This window comes from Rhipicephalus microplus, chromosome 10, assembly GCF_043290135.1.
Source record: "Rhipicephalus microplus isolate Deutch F79 chromosome 10, USDA_Rmic, whole genome shotgun sequence".
Taxonomy (NCBI): Eukaryota; Metazoa; Arthropoda; class Arachnida; order Ixodida; family Ixodidae; genus Rhipicephalus; species Rhipicephalus microplus.
In genome coordinates, this window is record NC_134709.1 from 23,204,348 (window position 1) to 23,217,581 (window position 13,234).

Sequence of the window (13,234 nt, forward strand, 5' to 3'; positions counted from 1 at the left end):
TGCTCAGATTTGGGTGCACGTTAAAGAACCCCAGGTGGTCGAAATTTCCGGAGTCCTCCACTATGGCGTCTCTCATAATCAAATGGTGGTTTTGGGACGTTAAACCCCACATATCAATCAAGGCATCCCATTCTCACAGCGAATCTGTTTTAAGTTGCAGCCTGCATCGTCGGACTTCGCGCAGGTCACAACGGTGAGGGAGTGAGTAAAACAAAATGAGGATAATGCTTTGAACTATTATTACAACGATGCTAAGTTGGGATGATACTGTATGTATATATGATGATGCTGAAAAATCACGATGATGACACTCGATATGAGACTGTCAAATAGGGTACCCTCACATACACTCGTTCGCTTACACTTTCCCTTGCCGATTGTTTTTACCGCGCAAACAAGTGTATAAGCATTTATTAAAAGGGCCTTGCAATACTTTTTGAGCATGGTCAGAAAACGCTGCCGATCAGTAGTAGGGGTTCCCGAAAACACGCGAGCCAAATGTTACAGCGCAGCACGCGGCCTGGAATTCAGAATAAATGATCAATGTCTGCTAAAAATTGCTTTCTCTTCCCTCGACAAATGACAGAAGACGCTCAAAAGGCACATGTAGATTGCCCATCTATCGGCCACTGATTTGAACACGGCGCGCTCGGTTTGTTACACAGATCGCCACCAGAAGCCGTCACTTGTCCACGCGTGCGCGCGAGATCGCACTGAAAAGGCCGCGCATTCGAAGAAAAAAAAAAAGTAAGAAGCGCTCAAGGTCACGAGGTGCGCGTGACGTTTGTTTGTTTGCCCCTTCCATCCCTCCCTGCTTAGCCTCCAGCGTTGTCGTCCAGACCAGAAAAGAGAGAATGCTATTGCAGCGTGTGACAAACCTTTGTGACTCCGCTCGTACTGGAGGGATTCTTATAATTTTTGCGGCGTTGAATTTGGGAGGCAATACGCTTTTCCAATGAATTGTTTCCATTGTTACTCAGAAAAGTGCTTCATGGCCCCTTTAAGAGAAGTATTCAAGTTTGACCTGTCTTAACACCCGCAGCTGCACGGTGTCGAGGCGTATAGAACTGGCCGAATTTTTCATTTATTCCCGACACATGATAGCAGACCCGACGTGCGTTTCAATACCGATGTCACACAGTGTACTTTAGGTTGCCATCATGGTTGATCTGGTTCGTATTTCTTGATCACGATCGAGAATTGCCGCAGCCACATGGTCCATATACTAAACCGCATCGAGTCTGGTACAAACATGAACGGAATCGCTGTCTGGGAGCCCGGATCACGATCGTCTTGATCTCAATCGGGCCTGATTGAACCATTCCAAAACTATCCACCAAACTTTCAGTCGTGTTAACGCTCACAAACATTCTCTATTTCTGTCAGCTATCCACCATTGGAATAGACTATACACAACAATACTGTGTGCTGTAACACCATTCAATCATTTATGAACATAATACAATGTGTCTATTTTGAATTATGAGCTGTTTGACACTGTATCTTCTTTTTTGTTATTCCGGTATGTATTTTCTTTCGATGCTTAGTGTGTATTTTTCTTGTCTCCACTCCTGCATGGGCCGTGAATAGCCTGCAGTATGTTCAAATAAAATAAAAAAAATCGCGATTAAGAATAATATTTGGGATTTACCTGGTCTAACGTCCCAAAACCATGACATTATTATAAGAGGTGCCGCAGTGGAAGGCTTGGAAGATATCGACCGCCTGGAATTATTTTGCGTGCACTTAAATATTGTAGGCATTCATTAAGCACATCTACTTTCTTTACACATATTCATCATCATGAGTGGTCGTCATCTTCTTCTTCTGTGGGGACTTGGCTTGTCTGAGTTCTGTGCATTGGGCGTGGTCGCTTCATCGTGTCTTCTGGGCCTAATAAAGGTTGCCTTCACCGTTACTTCACAATATCAGCACACGGGCCTCCGGCGTTTCGCCTCTATAGAGATATGGCTGCCGCGGCCGGGATTAGATCCTGCGACCTTCGGTTCCACAGTTTAAACACCACAAGTACAACACCACCATCGCGGTGAGCCTGAGCGCGATTGAACGCGCCGCGTAGCAATAGGCGATCTAAACCGAGCATAGTCAGGACTCCGGATTGGCCGCAAAAGGGATCAGAAGTGCCCGTGTGATACCGCTACGGGGCGCACGTCAGATTTGCTACCATGTTCCGGGAAGAAATCACAGACGGTATGACTATGTCAAGCTAGTTAGTATTGCGCGGAATCGCAATAATAAATTTGTCAATGGTCTAATTCGGCCTGTGTTTACTGAAAGGTCAAATCTCAGGCGGGCGACGACACGTCTTTCGTTATGCTCAATGTGTTATTACGTGTACTTCGATCGATGTCCTGCAGTGTCATTGCGAAATTGTGCATTGCTCGTTGAGTTGCCATGCCTGTTCATTTCACCACTCAGTCGAGCTCAAGTCTCGTTTTCTTATCTGACATCCGCATTATCTCGATAGGTAGGGTTGAAGTGTTTTCGTACCACAAACAATGGCGTCTGTAAGAGATTCTGTTGAAATCTGAATACAACAGCACGAAAAACATCAGATGCAGTATAAAGGAACACTTCTTTGCGTCGTTTCCTCATATTTCTTTTTTCAGTCAAGTTTCAGTTCGTTATTTACCTATCATACATCAAGTGGTTGGAACGGAAAAAAAAAAAAAAACCTGACTATAAACAGCTCGACAAGCCCCACCGTCTCACGTGCTTGTACCGCAGGAAAGCTTGGCGATTTCCATGAGCGCTGTGTGCGTGCACGAAGTTTCCTTAGGACTGACCGCAGAGGTCGACGTAGACGAGCGCGCTGAGCACCACGGCCAGGGGACCGGGAGGGGGCCAGGGCGTCGGCTCCACCATGACGGGTACGATGGGCTTCCGCAGAACGTCGGCCAGGCTCAACTCGCGGGCGCACGACGTCGAAGAGGCGTACCGTGGAGTCAGGCAGCACAGCACCACCTGCAGGTGCAAAAAGCAGAGCGCTGTGTTTTCAAAGTAAAAAAAAAAAAGAGGGGGGGATCCCTCCAAAAGAGTGGCTACTTGGGCTGGCTGGTACTGCATTTTTGAAAGAAATATACTTTCTTTGTGCGCAGGGAACGTTTTCAGAAGGAAGATAGAGCCGAGAGATAGGACAGAACGCACACTTACACTCTTAAAAAAGAAGGCAGTGCTACTTACTAACTTTTAATATGACTGAGTGTGCTGCCGAATGTGCTGTGTTTCTCTCTTCCCTCTCTGCTCTCTATCTTTCATCTCCCCCATCCCTCTCCCATGCGCAGGGTAGCAAATCGGCTGCCTATAGGCTGGTTAACCTCCCTGCCGTTTTTTTCCCTCTATTTTCCTTCCTTGAGGTAGTAAATTGTTGTAACAACATTGACTACATGAGTAGTAACGGTAGGTAGCAGACCACGGACATTTACTACCTCTGGTTGCTGCTAAGGTAGTAAACGTCTCTGGTATGCTACCTGCAGTTACTACTTAAGTAGTGAGTGTTGTGACAACAATTTACTACCTCAAAGTTAGTCAGTAGCACCGCCTTCTTTTTTAAGAGTGGTTTTATTCCATTGTATATATATTCCCGCCATCTGTGCAATAAAATTGGTTGTAAGTGTGCCCTCTGTCCTATCTCTCGGCTATATCTTTCTTCGAGAAACGTTCCCTGCTCACTAAGAAAGTATATTTTTTCAAGAAGGCTCCCTCATTCGAGAAAAAAACGAGCTTCGATTTTTGTTCGAGCGGAAGTTGGGAATGAGTGCTGTTGTTTAACCCATCCGTTATTTGTTGTATAGCCGCTCCGAACGTTCTTTCAAATCCTGACTACACGTGCGCGTCGAAGCGCGTTAGCGCGTGGCAATCTGTCGTGACGCCGCATCATCTCTCCATCAAGAAAACGTGGTGAATGGTCGCAAAATGTAGGATAAGTGGAGTACGTGTGCTGTCTGATAGTTCCCTTTGTTGGTTTATCTATTTATGGTTGAGACTTTTATTGGTGGACACTCGGCCATGATGCGAGACAGCGACAGTCAATGCGGGGACCGACTCTCTGCACGATCTGCTCTTTTTTTTCTTCCGAAAAGGGCGACCCACTAGAAGGTGCTGGAGAGGACGACCCACTGTTCGAAGTCTTTGCCACATTTATTTATTTATTTATTTATTTATTTATTTATTTATTTATTTATTTATTTATTATCTATTTATTTATTTATATGTTCACATAGTAATCAAGCGCGACAGCCTCAGATGCCTCATAAAACGTGCAAAGTGACTGTTGTTTATTTTCGTTTGCAGGACGCTAAAGTCACTTTCACTACCGTAAACACATCACGTATAGCGCAGCAGAATTTTTTTTTCTTTAATTGTGCATGCTTACACGCACCGAATGATTGCAAGTACCACTATACGATCGCCGAAGTCTGCAAGTTTTACTCTGACACTCGTTTTTGGGGTAGCTGCGACCCTGAAGAACGGTTACGTTAATAATACGCCCACCGGTTTTATTCTGTTACATCTCCCACCCCACGCTGTTAACGAATATCCCGAATTTCGAGGTTAGCAGATCGCCGCCACGTTGTGCACTCCAGCCGTTTCTCAGCCGCGTAAGCGTGTATACATACCTTCGCCCTGCTGATTCCCTCGTAGATCTTGCCGTAGAGCGAGTCTCCGCCGCCCACTTGGCCCACGTCCATCCAGCAGGGGAACCCCGAGAACTCGAGGTGCTGGCGGATGTTGAGCACCACCTCCTGGGCGTCCCACTGGTAGCTGATGAACACCGGCGGCGCCAGTGATTCGGGCTCTGCGATTGCATCGTTCGTTTTTTTTTTTCTCGTTAAGGCGGTGTAGCGTTTGTTGTCTCCGTGTGTATACAGTGCGCACCTGTAACGGCAGCGCGTTGTATCCTTATAGCACGTCGCGGTATTCACAATGCGACTGCTTTTTTTTTTTACATGCAATGTGTTCCTCTATACGCCCAACGGATAGTTCTACCAGTTCGACTCCATCTAAATGCGACCGCCGTGGCCTGAATCGAACGCGCGACATTCGGGTCAATAACCGAGCACCCTAGCCACTTTTCCGCCCTGGCGAGCAAGAAGAGAAACACCGCCTTTCGAGATATGAGCGTATACCCGCAACAACGAGGGCCAGGCCGTGATATATAGATAGTTCCCCGGTAGAATAAACGGTGTTGCGTGCCTGGCAATACTGGGAATCGAACGCAATATACCTCCAGGTTTACAGACGGACGTTTTAAAAGCACTTGGCCGCTGTTGAACACATTTTTTTTTTTTTCATTAGTGGTGGCCACTGGTCGGTGCACAGTAGCAACCGTTGCTTTCCTCCAGCATGGCGTGTCACTGTTTTGCTCGCACCGTATACCGCACTCTTGTCTCGCATCGGGGCGACCCGCATTTGTTTGACACGCTGAAAATATGACTCGACGCGCCTGTCGCCGCATTCGCGTAAAACGAAGCTTGTTCTGTGATGTGTCCACGTGCCCTTGTCAGCGGCACTCGAGTTCGCACAGCTGAATTCTCCGGCAGCGTCTCATTCTCCGGCAGCGTCTCATTCTCCGGCAGCGCCTCCTTCTCCGGCAGCGTCTCCGTGCTTGCTCGGGAAACGCTGCACTGCGTTAACGTGGACTCCGAGCCCTGGGCGCGTCCACTCGACGCGCTTGCCCATTGGTTCAACGAACATTCAAAAACAAAAAAGTGAGCCTTCGAGCCGAAACCGCGTAGCAACGCATCGCCAGAGGGGGGAGAACGAGCCGAGATTCGAGCCGGGACCGCAGAGCGACGCACCGCAGAGCGAGCCGAGACGCGAGCGGCGTCGGACGTATCCGATCGAGCTCCTGCACCGAGTCCAGTTTCCTTATACATGTAACCACTGCCGATTCACCTGTAACTTAGCACAATACAGTTTTTCTTAAAATTTGAACCTTGCCTTGACTACATTCATTCGGACATCGCTGACACCCTTATGTGCCTACTTTGATGTGATCTATAGATTCACCGACAAAAATTGTTAGTGCCACTCGACGTGTAGTGTGGCAGCTTGGGCTAGTTGGTATGACATGACGATAGTTATAGCGCGAGAACAGAACGACGACAAAGAGACGCGAAGGACACGAGTGCTAGTGTCCTTCGTGTCCTTCTTGTCTCTCTGTCGTCGTTCTGTTCTCGCGCTATAACTATCGTTGACGTGTAGGCCGCGCAACAATGTTTGCTAACTATACAGTCGTTTCAGATTGTTTCGCGGGACGCGACTAGTCAAGTTCAGAGCCGTATATTATATTCCCGAAGGGCTCTGACCAATTTTTTATCGAACGCGTGCGTGAACACCTGAAATAACGCTACAAGGCTCGACCACTGATGTTCAAACGACGACGCGTTTCTCCAACGATCTGAACGTTCGACGATCGGTGACTGCGTGCGCCGACATCGTTGCACCTTGAGCCTCATTATCTCTCCGGGCACAAGCTCGCCTTCTAGTTTCCTTTTTACCGACTGCTATACGTGTACAGTATAAAGTCTTGGTAGTCTTGGCTGCGTCAGCGTTTATTCGAGGAAAGACCTCGCAAAACAAACGGGCAGAGCCAGTACACAGACGACGACGATGACCCAGAGTGGCAATGAGGACAAAGAGACAAGCGGATGATGGTGATTGTGATCATGCAGGGATGAGAACGATGTAAGTAACAAACGCCCACAATGGGCACAACCCCGTGCGGCAACATGAACGACAACGTCGCACTCAGTCGTCTCACCCATCTCGTCCTGTATGAGCCTGGCGACGTCGTTCCTGCTGATCTGCTGCAGGCTCGAGATGAGCACGTCGATGCAGTATCGCGTCGCCCCGTTGCTCTCACGCCAGTCTCGTAGCAGCGCCACACCGGGGCTAGTCTCCTCCACGAAGCGGCTCAGCTCTTTGTCCGTGTAGCCTGCGAGGCATTGGTACGGATGGAATCGTACACTTGTTTAGAAGAAAGATGGCGAAGAAAGTGAAGAGGGAAATAGACGTGTGCAAAAAAAAAAGGGGGGGGTGGGTGGGGGCTGGGGTGCTATAGTCTATACAATAGGCCACTGCCACGGAAAAAGTTCAGTAAGGCCTTCACTGATTTTCTGTATGCACACAAATCATGTCGCCTTTCAAGCACTGATTGTTCAGACAAAGGTCTGTCTTCCCAATTCCCCCTTCCCCTAGTGCAGGGTAGCAAAACGGATGCTCCATTTTCTGGTTAACCTCCCGGCCTTTCCCTCATTTTACTCTCTCTCTCTCTCTACACTTGTTTGAAGCAGTGCGGAGTGCGTGACTGTCGACACTGTTGTTGCATGGCCACAGCTTCTATTTCACGGCAGCCACAAGCTTCCGTTCATGCTTGATTTATAGCATGATGACCCAGCGTGCGGTATGAACATGTTTGGTATGATTACGGCGTTATCCTTTCCATATTCCAGCAGGAAACCACAGCTGCAGTGGCCTGCTGTGTGCTCTAGATAAGTGCGATTCCGTCTGCACATAACACACACACACACACACAACTGGCGACAAAAAATACCGGGACGTATAAGATCCGAGAAATGCCATTATCAGAGTTTGGTTTTGACGTAGAATACGCACGTATTGTACTCGGTGGACACATACCGAGTCTCTTGGCGAGGGCGAGCCAGTCGCGTCCGGTGTTTCCAGATTCGAGCAGCTTGGCGGCGTCCCTCAGCCACGGGGGCTCCTCCCAGGGGCCAAAGCGCTCCTCCCAGCCGAAGGCCGAGAACCCGAGCGGTGGTTGGTCCGGGTCCCACACTGCGGTGGCGCTCGATGCGCGGCGCAGTCCTGCGCCTGCGAGGAAGGAGCATTGAAGGGAAATATTTTAGAGCTAAGCGACACACGGACACACACAGGGAAACGGACTGCGAACAAGACAACTGTCAGTCATGCGTTTTTTGGTTGCCCTCTTTTCGTGATATTTCTCGCGTGGTATCGGTCCATGTGTTGCTTCGCGCTTAAATATTTTTCCTTCAAGAAGCCGTGAACCAACTGGCACAAGAAAAGATTTTTCGGGGGTGCAGTTTGTTCGCTCCTTCGAGCGTGCACGCACGAACCCCGGTATTCGAAACTACGCTAATCACAGTGTATCGGCAATACTGGCCTGACACGGTGCAGTACTGACCACGATTAAGCAATGATTGGAATCAAAATTTCGCGGCAGTGATTGGCTCCATTTTGCGGTTTCGCGTAGAGGTGCTAATATCAATAAAGAAATCCGATTCTGACCTGGCCCGGTCCCGATTAAAAGGGAGCGTGTGACACCGATGTAAGACGAAAAGTGTATTTGGGCTGAGCTGGTTATAGCCGACACAAGACATTTTTCGCGGTGTGAAGCAAACATGGAAACTATCGCCGATGAGTGTTCGGCTGTCTTCTTCCTGTAATTTTATTCGTAATTCAGTTAGGGGCGCTATTTCTGTCTGTCTTCTCTCTTCCAGTGTCATGATTTCCTTGTTTTTGCTAAAGTATGTTTTTTTCAACGCTGTTGGTCAATACTCACTACCAAGTGTGTTTAGATCCATCAGTTTTCCACGGCTTTTTCGTTGTCGGCTGTTCTTTTTTCCCCTCTCTCATACTGTAGAGATTCGAAGGTACTATAACAGATATCTAATAAAAGGGGTTGCCAATTACGCCGTGAGATGCGAAGGGCGTGTCTGCGAGAGTTTTTGGGAGGTCTGAAGGTTTACGTTCTCTCGTTCAGCTATCCGCGATGACAGCTCTCAATCCTGTCCACGGTGTAAGAATAGTATTCTTACACCGTGATCCTGTCGCAACCCCTCACTCTCCTCGTGTGGTGACGGCTGGTAGCAATCTGCTTCTATGCGTGCGCTTATGTCACTCCACAGAATGACGCACATGTGATGAATCGGCTCACGCATGTAGAACATCTTGTTCATACCACTGTAGGCATGTTGGTTGACGGCTTGTTTTATTCGTATACGGAATCGCGTGACGAAGGAACATATCCTCACCTTCAAATATCGTTATTAGCCTCGAGCGGCCGTAGTTAGAAAAAAAACGAAGCACTGTGCTTCTGAAATGAACATCAAAAACAGGGACTCCAGGTTGTTCGAACAGCGTCGGTAGCCACCATACATGAGATAACCTGCCGAACTGCTTCTTTGTCGAGCTCTATACCTTGACGGTGCTGTCTACACGCCGCCGGACCTACGTTGCAGGCAAAAGCCCGTGAAACCACGCTCTGACGTCACACAGGCGCGGTTCGCAGCGCCGCCATAAGTCGCACAGCATACCAATAGCTGTCTGTTATATATTGCAACGGTAGTAGACGTCTCAAAGAGCGTTATTCTTTTTACACATACTTAATGATCAGATGCCGAGGCCTTATACTCAACTGTATCCCCTCATTCCGTGGAAGGATGCGTAAGGGAAGTGCCGTCTCACGAACTCTGTCTGGACCCGCCGGTAGTCGCAGTACACCACCTGCGTGAGGGACGCCGTTGTTGAACGTGTCGGCAAAATTGGTGATGGGCAGGGCTTAACGTTAAATGGTAAAGTCACAATATAGCCACGATATAGACACCATCGTACTGTATTGCAGTAGCACGGATAATAGGGCTAGTTGGCATTGATTCGTTTTTTTTTTGTCGTTTCCATCGTTCGTTTACACGAAAACTACACATTACACCACCAGAGCGCTGACAGAGGCTTTTCACATCCAAACATATAAATGCGTAAGCACACCCCCCATCACCTTAACAGACAACAAATTTTGATACCTGCCCCGCCGCGGTGGTCTAGTGGCTAAGGTACTCGGCTACTGACCCGCAGGTCGCGGGATCGAATCCCGGCTACGGCGGCTGCATTTCCGATGGAGGCGGAAATGTTGTAGGCCCGTGTGCTCAGATTTGGGTGCACGTTAAAGAACACCAGGTGGTCGAAATTTCCGGAGCCCTCCACTACGGCATCTCTCATAATCATATGGTTGTTTTCGACGTTAAACCCCACACATCAATCAATCAAATCGAATTTTGACATCTCATCGGTACTCTGAGAATCTAATCGTAAGGCACGTGTGATTTTTGTAGCCTCACGTGTGTATTTTTCTTCACTTTTTTGCTGTTTCACTATGCATGTCAAGTGACAGAAATGATATATATGTACTTGTTTTTCTTTCTCATAATTAAACTTTAGGCGCGTGTAGGCGCCCGTGGTGTTAACTTTTCCTCCTTGTGTTCGTGTTTGTGTGCGTACCTTTCCAGTCTTAAAATGAATCGTACTGTATCTTCAGACGATGACCTTCAGTCGTTCTGCCAAACAGCTAAATGTACTGCTCTCTTTAACCTGTATACCTGAAGTGCTTGTACGCTACAACGTATTTTGTCTCGTAGTTCGTAATTATGTGCTCTGTCACCCTTGTGTTCTGCGCTGCCTCACTGTTAGATCAGTGTATGGGTGACAAGGCCTTGTTCAGGCAGATAAGATTACCAGCCGTTCTGGATTTTATTTTTCTGGACTGTCCCGACTCTTTATGCAGCTGTCCGAGTCCCAAGCCAACCCCATCGGGACAGCTATATGTGCCGCATTTTTTTCCCGGACTGTCTAGTTAGGAACTTCACTCAACTACTCCCGTCACTCTACAGAACACGAAATTCGCACGAACTGCACGCACGAGGCGACGCTGGGGCGGGCGAAGGTTTTGTACTTCCGCATGAACTGTGACAACTTTTTGCGAGTACCTTCTCCAGCAAGAGGAAGTGTCGCTCGTAGCCCGCTGAAGTACCGCTTCACTGCAAGATGCCGCAACAGTAAGGGAACAATGAATTTGCCTGGAAGATACTGCCATAAATAAAATTAATTTCGCTGACTTCTCTTCACGTCAATGTGTAGCCCCTTTCCTTCCCCCGTCTCAAATCTCCTTCATTGAAGAGTTGGAGATCCTACAGGCAGATAATGTTCTGCCTTGTTAGCCTTGCCATCCGAGACTCACTTCGTGTCTGGAAAACATTGAAAGAAACAAAAAAAATTAACGAATACATTCGTAATGTGCGATGCGCAAAAAAAAAAAAAAGCCGGGTACACAGAGGACCGGAAGAAAATGACTCAGCAAAAGGACTTCCCAACCCCCCCCCCCCCTTCCCCCCGTCCGGCTACGCTACATATAGGAATGTTGAGGCAGTATTGGCCAAGCATTTCAATACTGGTATCTGGGGCTGTATGGGCTCATACCACGACTTGATACTAGAGCGTAACGTTGTTGGAGGCTCATGAAATTTTGACCATCTAAAGTTCTGCACCGTGCACTTACACACTCACTTAAGAAATAGAGATCTTGCGCTTTGGACTCACTCGGACTCAGACTTACCAAAATTTTCCTGAGCCGGACTCGTTCAGAATCATACACGCGGCTCGATGTGAGTCTGAGTGAGCCCTAGTGAGTCGCCTCACGAGTGAGTTCCCCCACCCATGAATCCTACTAATTTTTCCGGGCGCGTCTGTTAATTTTGTTCATTGTGGGGATCAAGTGTCTCCTTCGATTGAATATCCCGTTTCTTAGCAAAAAACAAAACAAAAGCAAAACAAAAATGGTTATTTTTCAGCTGTTGTGACAAAGGGCGTGTTCTTTCTTCCAAATTACGTGCACATGACCAATCGATCGATCGATCAATCAATCAATCAATCAATCAATCAATCTTCTTGTACTTGTATTTCTTTAAGTTTCGCTATGTAAAATTAGTTTGTATATATTTGCATAGTATACTCCACGTTGTTGATAGTGTTGCATTTCACTTGTACACATTTTACACATTTCCTGACTGGAGGTCCCCCTTCATGCAACTGCTCTAGGACCTCCTTCTGTATACTTATGTAAAAATATATGTTTTATATTAATTTAGATAAACTGAAACTGAATCAATCAATCAATCATTCAATCTGAGCTTTAAGATATGTTCGCAAATACTATAAGTATTAGGAGTTGCTCAGGACCACATTACACGGGGCCTCTCGCATTTCGCCTCCATCGATATGCGATCGCCGCAGTGGGGTCTGAAGCAGCGGCCTTCGGACCAGCAGCCGAACATCAAGCGTTTTGCTTGCCTGAAACTACATCTTGCTACATTATCGGTGACACAATTAACCCTTTAAGCGTTATCATTTCTTTCTGTATACCTTTCTGTGAAGGCACTCGTCGAGCGGCAGGAAGTGCAGGCAGTTCTGGTCCTGACAGTCCTTGGACGAGTGGAGCGCGCACGGCGACGACTTGCAGGGACAGGTGACGAAGCACTTGAAGCACAGCCGGTTGTACCACAACTCCCGGAGGGCCTCGATCTCGGCCTCGATCAGGTGAACCACCTGAGCGACGGAGTCACTACCGATGGAGCCAACGCTTTCCCTACAGTGTTTCTTTCTTTAACACGAAAGTGTTTTATGCCGGGGTCCACCACGGCTCCGCCGACGTGCTTCCGTCACGGATAAGACGTTGTAAAATACATACAAGCAGATTGCAAACAAAAAGAAAAACGAGAGGAAAGATTTTGTTGTGTGGCGTTGAAACAGCAATCTCTCGATTTGCAGCGCGTGGCGCTAGCCACTAAGCCACGCAACGAACGTTGCCGAAGACGCTAACGGCAAGCCGTTTATATACACCATATTTCGTTTGACGGTCTGCAGAGCTCCGAAACTTCAGCGCGTTTTCGTTATCGCTGGCGAGATGGCGCGACGGGCTCGCTTTGGGAGCGTTCTAAAGGCCGTTGCGTCCACGGAACACCGCCTCTACGGAGCACGGTCTCTCCTGAGCACGCGCTTATCATCTCAGATTCGTAATTCAGGAGAGGACAAAGGTCAGTTCACTCGCTGCCGCGGCCGCGTTCACAAAAGGAGCGCGCTGCTGACACACTACGAAGTAAGAATTCTGACAGTTGTTCTCGTTTGTCCTGTATCTATTTGTGCGTCTGTTTCGTGTGTCTTTCTTTCCGATCGAATAGCGCGCCCTAAGTGTAGGGTGTTACAGTTGTTAGTGCGTGCGCTCGTCGTGCGTATGCTAATTTCGTCCTAGCTCCCTGCTTGTGGTGTCTTTTTTCAAGTTTCGAGCTACTTGCCGTTATTCACGTCACTTTGCGATTTGTTGCTGTTGCTGAAAGAATGCACAGTAAACGCTCAACTACCTCTGTAAAGACAGGTTTCACTTTCGTGTTATACCGATTCC

The 13,234-nt window shown here is 47.9% G+C and overlaps 1 protein-coding gene across 1 annotated transcript in view; it reads right to left on the reverse strand.

The window, feature by feature from the left end:
• LOC142774890 (uncharacterized) overlaps positions 1–13,234 on the reverse strand; it is a 46,237-nt gene that overhangs the window by 1,803 nt on the left and 31,200 nt on the right. Inside the window, exons 16-21 of the mRNA XM_075876036.1 lie at positions 12,199–12,381; positions 9,423–9,510; positions 7,666–7,857; positions 6,788–6,961; positions 4,641–4,819; positions 2,808–2,985 (exon numbers count right to left, since the gene is read on the reverse strand). Of these exons, the coding sequence (XP_075732151.1) occupies positions 2,808–2,985; positions 4,641–4,819; positions 6,788–6,961; positions 7,666–7,857; positions 9,423–9,510; positions 12,199–12,381 (994 nt within the window). The remainder of the gene's footprint in view (positions 1–2,807; positions 2,986–4,640; positions 4,820–6,787; positions 6,962–7,665; positions 7,858–9,422; positions 9,511–12,198; positions 12,382–13,234) is intronic.